The sequence below is a fragment of the Geospiza fortis genome, unplaced genomic scaffold (genome assembly GCF_000277835.1).
Source record: "Geospiza fortis unplaced genomic scaffold, GeoFor_1.0 scaffold399, whole genome shotgun sequence".
NCBI lineage: Eukaryota > Metazoa > Chordata > Aves > Passeriformes > Thraupidae > Geospiza > Geospiza fortis.
In genome coordinates this window covers 255156-263454 of record NW_005054560.1, presented here as the reverse complement: position 1 = coordinate 263454, position 8299 = coordinate 255156, and the positions used below count along the sequence as shown (strand labels likewise).

The following is an 8299-nucleotide window of genomic DNA, read 5'->3' as shown; positions in this document are numbered from 1 at the left end:
GCTTTAGTTCTCTGCATCAATCAGATTGGTTCCTTGGCTTTTCTAAGAAGCCAAACCGCCTCTTGTCTGCAGAGAGTCTTGGTCAGATTTTTCTCTGCTTGTTTCTCTGAACTGCACTTTCTTAGATGTTTTCAAGAGAAGCATTGTGAGAGTTTGTCTTCTCCAGCTGCCTTCCCTTCAGCTATTTTAATACTTTGCCACAGCCCAAAGATCACTAGATTTATTGTTCTCCATTATCTCCATCTCTAGAAGTTGTTTAATCTGCCACCTGGATTTTAATCTCCTTATAAACCATTTTTTCATGATCTTTGAGTGTGTTTTTCAGGAGGGTCGACCTCACCTTCCTGTTGGTGTCATCACCTTCTGGAAGTCTTCAGTGAACTTTGTTTTTCATCCCCTTCTCTTCACAATGCTTCTCTGGGGCTACCAGAAATTACATGACCATTCATGTGCTGGTTACCTACAGTTCTATTGTTCTCCTCCAGACTTTTTTCCTGAAGAAACTTAATTTTCAGGCAGCCTTTTTGAAGGCTTGGGGATAGTTTACCAATAATACAGCCAACAACAACTACTTTCAATGAAGCATAAAAGACCATTACTGGCTTGGAGAGGCTGAAGTGGTCAATGAAATTTCTATAGACCATGTTTCAGCTGCTGTGGAGCTCCTAGAGAAAGACAACTTGCTGCCAGCAAGCAGCAGAGGTAGGTCTCAGGTCTGTTTGCACCACTCCCTGTGACTATACTGTCTGTCTCAGTCTTTCCACCATAATCAGAGTGAGCTCCTCACAAATTCAGATTTCTTGGAGTCTGGAATGAGTTTTCTGAGAACTTAGAAGTAAATATTTTTAACTACACAGCAGAAGGAGTTGAAGAAATTCCTTTAAAAAAAAAATCCGTAACTTTCTGCGGTGGAAAGCCTTGTTCAAAAAACCCAGTAATGTAATAATAATGCAGATGCTTTGAACTTCGTGTGTAGCTGCATGTGAACTGCATAAACGTGGTCAAAAGGCAAGGGAATGGTGAACATTTGATGTTATAAATACTTTCTGTAGTTATATAAGCTGAGGCCAGCTCATATATCTGGCAGAGGTCAGTGGATGCTGAAGGAGGGCCAGCCCTCCCATCCGAGGTACCTTAGGCAATGGCATCTTCCTGTCTGACTAACTGTCATGCATTTGTTCCATTCATTGCTCTGACTCAGTGTTTGGGGAAGACTGGCCCTGCAATGCAGGTTCAGCTTTGTGGTTCACTGTTTAAAGGTCCTGTGGTTACTTGGGAATGTCCTCTGGGATAGCTCTGACCTAGGAGCAGGTTGGCTTTTTTGGGACTGGCATGGGCAGGAGTCCTTCAGCACTGCCATAGATCTTGGCTAGCAGCAGAGAATGTCCTGGGAGCAGGAGCTTCCAGGGCTGTGTGAGTAGAGGAGGAGCACAGTCTGCACCAGAACAAATCTGATGGGCTGGGCATCTCTTGTTGCTTGATCAGAGTGGAGGCTTGGCCTTGGGGACATTACCAGCTCTGCAGCTCATAGGTCTGGCCTGGAGAGACAATGTGTTGTGGCCAGACCTGAATCTTTCCAGCTGCCTGGACTTGGTTGGGTGAGCAAGTCCAGAGAAGTCTCTGGTTCACCTGCCTTGCAGTACTGGACCCCCCTGATACCACAGGGATAGGGAAGTCTTCAGCTTTGTTGTGTGAATGCTGACCTTGTGAACCTCCTTAAGCTGATTGTCAGGCACTGAAAGCTCAGTTTAGCCCTTTGCCCAGGGCAGGAGGGGGCAGAGGTGAGAAGGGAATGCCTGATCTGCAGTGGAGAGAGAGGGGAGGGTGGTCCTGTTGGGATGTTGTGAACACTTCCATGTCTTGCCTTCACAGCCAGGATCCTGCAGAGGGGAAATAGAACTTCCTGGTCCAAAGCTGGGAGCACTCCCAGCTCATCAGGGAGCAGTGGGGACAGGGAATGAAGGGATAGGGATGTTCTGGAAGGCAGAGTTCTCAGGCTGTTTCTAATTCTGCCATTTAATTAGTTGTTAAAATGAGTACTAAAAATATGATTGTCCTTGTGGAGTGTGGGGGAGGAATGGAATAGGGCAAGCCAGCAGAGAGGAGGGGAGGGGACAGGGTACTGTGGCCTTGGCATCCTTCTCTTGTGACAGCTTTCTGCCCCCCTGTACTGGAATCCCATTTATTCCCCCATTGGGTTTCTGCAGGGAGGAGGGCTGGGCTGCCTGGTCCCAGGATGCCCTGTGCCCCTGGTGCTCAGCCCTTTTCCCTGTGGTTACTGCTGCAGGATGCATGCAGGGCTTTCACGTCTCATTTGCTTGTTTATGAACACTATTTTCTTTCTGTGTGCACATTCCTCCTTTCAGACCTTTGGGCAGGCAGCCCCCTGCCTTGCTCAGGCTTTGGTTTGGCTGTAGAGATGCCTTTTCTTTCTGTTCTCTCTTCTCTCATGCCCTGTTTTCATTGAAATGAGAAGCAGCTTTTCTTTTATGTGCCCACTGGGTTTCCCATTGATGGGATGCCCTTTGCTATCTATAGCATTTACTAGGGTGGTAATTGAGAGGGTGATGGCTTCCAGAAACCTAAGAGTTGACAGCACAGAACACGAACGTCCCAGAAGGATTTTCAGCCTCTGTGCCTTCTTGTCCGTCTCCAGGCAACTAAAGGGTCAAGAGCTGACTGATGGGATGCAAAGTCCTTTGCTCTCTTGTCTCACAGCTAGGAAGAAAGGGAATGCAGCTACTTTGTGTGACCCATCCTTTGCCTCAAGCCCTGGACAGAAGATCCACACTGTGGGAAGGAAGAGCAATAAACATGAATTTTGAGCTAAGAAACGGTGCCACTTGACAGGTCAGTGGTGCCTCTCAGCCCTTCCATGGGCCACACACGCAGGGTGCTCCGCAGAAGATGCCACCCTCATTTCTCCACCCCTTGTTGGAAGGGCTTGGGAGAATTGCTCAGGGAGTCTCTGAAGGTCCCTTCCCAGCCCCCAGCTCGATGTTCACCCAGCATGGCTCCCCCATGGGAGTCACAGACCTGCTGGTGCCTTGCCAGGGACACTGTGGTCTGAAGACAACCCTCTCTTGGAAGGAATGCCCTGCACTCGAGGACATGAGGTAGTCGGTAGTGCACGGAGCAGATTTCAAGCAGCCTGTGTGGCTGGAGACAGGATCACACTGTGGCCACCTGCCAGCTCTAACTTTGCTGGCAGGGCAGTGATCATCAGCAGAGATGCAGTAGCAGAGGCTCTGCCGTGAGGTAGCTGGCACAGTAAATCCTCCAGGGCCCTGCAAAGGAGGGAGCAAGCTGTGCTGGAGCCAACTATTCACCACACTGCCATCCAAGCTGTCTGGGTTAAAAGTAGTTGTGTAAAAACAGCCTCCTGAGGCATGGAGGGGTTGCCTGGAGTCAGCCTGGGCACATGCTGGGGTCTGCTTTTAGCACCCCTGTCTTGTTGATGCTTCCCAGCCCTTGCTCCTCCACTGTAAGGCAGCGTGGAAAAGTGGATGGAGCGTGAAAATGAGAAGAGAAAAAGGGGGGGAAATGGCCAGTGAAAAACCTCCAAACAAGGAGAAAAATGAAGAGATTCCAAAGCAATTTTAATCTGGACAAAATAAAGGAGGTGAATAAAAGGAGGCCAGCGAAGCAAATTTTTTTTGTTCTTGAGCACCTTCTGTGGACAGTTTCCTAGCAGATGTGGCACAGAGCCATCAGCAGAGGGTGTGCATCTCAGGTCAGGAGCTGGAGATGCTGGCAGTGAGCAAAGGGAAGGCTCTGTTCCACCTGGCTTTTGTCAGTATCCTTGGTCCTTGTTCTTTCCATGGGCTTGCAGAAAAGGAAAAACCACTTGCCCTGCAGCCACAGTTCAGCTTAGGGCAGGATGATCATGGGTCCTGTCCAGCTCTGTGCTGCTGCTCTCAGTATGAGGTGGCAGTTCTGGGGCAGTTTCTGGGGGACTTATCTGTGCCCATGCTCCAGCATCTTTGACAGCTGAACCTGCACCAAACTGGATTGGAGACAAACTGCCCCTCTTGTGTCCCCTTGAGTCAGGGGTTGGGGTAGCCCAGTGAAGGGGAGTAGGTTGTGATGATTTGTGAGGATCTTGTTAGGTTCATTTGCCCCTTGCTCACATGCAGACCCCTCTGAAGGGGAGGAAGAGATCTTCAGAAGCTATGTCTTGGGAAATCCCACTCTAAAATACACTGGATTTGGGTCAGGTTTGTGGTAGGATCTTAGTGGATTTGAACAATACCTTGTGAGACTTTTAGTTTACCCCACAGAGTCTGGTTTGGAAGTTGAAGCAATAAGTCATGGGTGATTTCTCAGCAGGGGCTGGAGGTAGTGCCCCTCAATCTCCACGTGGATTTGTGCTGAAACTGGCTTCTAGCTGGCACAGCTGAGTGTGTTGGGACATGGCTCATCACCTCATTGTCCTCACCTGCCATGGGAGCTGGCCTGCCTCAGACACCTGTCTGGGCCAGGGAAGGACTTATGTCCTCTGCTTCAAAAGATGATCTCTGTAAAGGCACAGCATGGCTCAATTTGGTGCTCTGGCTCCAATACTCCTTTGGATCTGTGTGATGCAGAGCAGACACTGAATTCCAACTGTGCAAAAAGATGCAGAGGGCAGCAGTAGCTGAAATGATGGAAGATGTTGAGGGGGGAATAGAGTGGTAGGAGGGGAAGAAAAACCACCCACCCTGCTCCAACTCAAGAGGGGAAAGGAGCCTCTTCCTATCCTCTAAGAGGCTGAATATGTCCATCTTTGTGTGTCCATCTTTGGGTCTCCATCTGGCCCCTCATCTGTGGCCTAGAAGCACAACGAGAGGAGTTTTACCTCTCACAGGTGAGTAACGACAGATGCCCCCTGTCCCTTTCTTGGAATGATGCTCTCTGTACTTGCAATTCCAGGTGGAGTTGTCCTCAACCCTGCTTACTACGGCATGCCTGGCCACACCAACACCATGATCCACGAGGTGGGGCATGTCCTGGGGCTCTACCACGTCTTCAAGGGAGTGAGTGAGCGGGAGTCTTGTGATGATCCCTGCAGGGAGACCACTCCATCCATGGAGACAGGAGACCTCTGTGCTGACACTGCCCCCACCCCAAAGAATAAACTCTGTCGGGATCCAGACCCTACCAATGACACCTGTGGCCAGACACATTTCACAGGAACACCCTTCAACAACTACATGAGTTACACAGGTAACAAGTAATCCTCGCTGGGAGTCACAAGGCTCACCTTCCTTAAAACTTGCTTTACCTCCATCAGTAGTGCCTTACCTCACTCCCTAACTGGCAGGGACCCTCCTGGTAGATTGGGATGTGTCAGGCAGTGCTTGCAGTAGCTGCTTAACTGCTTTCTTCCCTCAGGCTGTTTCTATCCATCCCTCTCTTCCTGCCAGTGGTGCTGGACATGCACCAAGGCTGTTCTTGTCTGTGTGTGCCTTTGTGCTCCAGTCCTGAAGCTGCTGCTGCTATTATTATTATTACTACTATTATTATTATTATCATTATCATTGCTTATTGTTTGTTATTATTTATTTTTGACCTCCTGAACCCTTTTGGCGTGGTTCCCAAGGCATGCTGCAGTGGGCTGGCGGTTCCCCTGCCATGCCAGGAGGAGCGAAGCCGGAGGAGCAGTTCCATGCCCTGGCTGACCCTCCTGCGGTGGCACTGCCCAGGTGCCGGTGCAGGGACCTGGAGCCGCTGTGGCAGTGCCATCTTGTGGCTTTGGGGACACACGACACCAGAGAGCCCCGGCAGCGCAGCCACCACGCTGGTGCCTCCCAGCCCTCCCTAGAAGCCCCCGAAAAAGTTTATCCAGGAGCAAGGGGTACACATTGCCGTGCCCTAACCCTCAGCCCGGCCTCTCTCTTGTCCCCAGATGATGAGTGCACCGACAGCTTCACCCCCAACCAGGTGGCCCGCATGCACTGCTACCTGGACCTGGTGTACCAGCGCTGGGGACACAGCAGGAAGCCAGCGCCCATCCCGATCCCCCCCATGGTCACCGGGCAGACTCAGCACTCCCTCAGCATCTACTGGCTGCCTCCCATCAGCGGCGTCCTCCACGAGAGGTGAGGCACTGTGCTCCTGGGCTTGCACAGGAAGGGACAAGGGATCTCTGTGGTCCCAGTCCCCTTCCCACCCTGCTGGTTTCCAGCAGAGCCCTGGGGCACCAGAGCCGGGCTGCTGCCGTGGCCCCCTGGCAGATGGGCTCTCCTGCGAGCTTCCCGCTCTCGGGGTGCTGGGAGGGGAAGCCAAAGAGCATCAGCAGGCAAAGCCAGCTCGAAAACCCCAGAGTGCAATCAGGGAATGAAAAATGAGCTTCATTTAGCACTTATTGTATGAAGTAGCTATTTACCAGGAGGAAATGCAGCCTTGTGGTTAAGGCAGGGAGCTCGAACCACAAGAGCTGGGTTTCGTTCCCAGCGCTGTCATGGACTCGCAGAGCAGCTAACTGGGGGTAAGTCAGGAAACTTTTCAAGCCAGAGAAACGATGCCAAGGAGCCAGAGCTGTTTGGCTGTTGAGGAATGCACAGCCACGAGTGTTGGGTGGATGTCTGTCTATTCCCCACTAAGGGAGCCACCAAGACCTGGAAACACCACCAGTGTCTCTATTCAGCAGCCCCTCGTACTAATATATTTCAGTTTCCACCAGGTTTTAGATGGTGAGACTTTATTTTTAGGGGCTTTTTTTTGCTTATGGGATCATAAGCATGTACATAAAGATCTTTTGAACTTGTTTTGAAGCTGCTTCATAAAGCTGTCTTTTATAATTAAAAGGAAAATGCTGTTTGATGGCAGCTGGGGCACTCTTGGGTCAGTGTTTGCTGACTTTTCAAAGAATGGGTCCTCTCTACAATGGCCCTTTTGCTCAGGAGTAACAAGAGCACATGCATGTCACCCCACAGACAGGAGAGGCTCTGAGTGCTGGGTAGCCTTGAGTCATCCAAATAAACCACTTTGTTGGGGAAAGAAGTGATTTGGGAGCAGGAAAACATGGGTCTAGAAGGGAGACCCTTTGGAGCCATCCCAAGTTGTCTCTCATAACTGTCTCAGGAGCTGATCCATTGTGGCAGACCTGAATCCCCTGAGAAGAACTGGTCAAGGAAAGTGGCTGAGGCTGGCCCTTGTAATAGAAAATAATATCTTTTCTGGAGAGCATGGCAATTGATATTATTGTGACTGGTTTGTATTGCAATAATGCTGAAAGCCAAAACCTGACTCTGGGCTTAGCAGAGAGCACCTTATTTGCACCCACTCTAGTCCAGAGGCATTGCCCTGGGACGTGTGGGGTCTGTTAGCTCTGACTGGCAGGGATGGGATCCATCCAAGACTACCCAGAGAGCAGGGAGGAGAGATTAAACCCAGCCTGTCCCATGGGCACTCGTATTTCCCTGTCTTTGAAGAAGCTGATTGCAAGCAGGATGATACACCCAGGGAGATTGAGACCTTAGCTCTGCTTCTCCACCTCCCTGTCCGGTGGCGCGTGGACACACGTGTCTGGGGAGTTGTCTGTTCCTCCTGAGCCATGGCAGGGTGTGTGCTGTGCCAGCAGGGAGCAGGACAGGCTGTGTGACAGCTGTGCTGAGGATGGCACCTTCCGGCAGTACGTGCACGAGGCCTCCTCCCCCCGCGTCTGCGACTCCTCCGGCTACTGGACCCCAGAAGAAGCAGAAGGTAAATGTCTCCTCTCTCTTCCTGTCGTGTGAGTCCTCAGGCAGAATCCTTCTGGTGCAAGAAAAAGAATTTTTAATTTTTTTTTTCTTTTAGAGAATCAGTTGTCTTCCCTTTGCATGGGTTCTGTAGAGCAGGAAGGACTTCTTGGTGCCCAGGAAAAACCTGGTAATGGCCAGATGGCTTTGGACAAACTGACTGGCACCCCAGGATTACTCCAAATCATTGTTCAGGCGTTGTTGAAAGATACTGACCAAAGGGAAAAGTACTTAACTGAAATCAGTCTTAAAATACAGATATTGGGACCTCATTCAAAACCTCAGGGACATGCACAGACTTCAATGTAGTCTTGTCCACAGAGAGCAAGAGGAGCTCTGTGCTGAGTCCCACTGAGTCTGTGCCAAGCCCTGGGCAGTCCATTCCTCCCTAGCCAGGCTAACAGCTGCTGGGCATTACAACTTCTCTTGTGCTGAGACCCAGATGTTGGTTTAGAGACCCACCTTGTGGGCACAGTGGTGACTTTCAGGGTCACACAGTTGCCATAGGAGCTGTTGGGCTTTTCTTGCTGCCTCAGCTCCTCCAAGGGCAGGGTAGAGGAGGAGGCAAGAGACCAGGG

At 50.7% G+C, this 8299-nt stretch overlaps 1 protein-coding gene across 1 annotated transcript in view; it reads left to right on the top strand.

The window, feature by feature from the left end:
* The window catches only part of PAPPA2 (pappalysin 2), a 91941-nt gene that overhangs the window by 33083 nt on the left and 50559 nt on the right, over positions 1-8299 (top strand). Inside the window, exons 6-8 of the mRNA XM_031064144.1 lie at positions 4912-5205; positions 5888-6080; positions 7565-7686. Coding sequence (XP_030920004.1) covers positions 4912-5205; positions 5888-6080; positions 7565-7686 — 609 coding nt within the window. The remainder of the gene's footprint in view (positions 1-4911; positions 5206-5887; positions 6081-7564; positions 7687-8299) is intronic.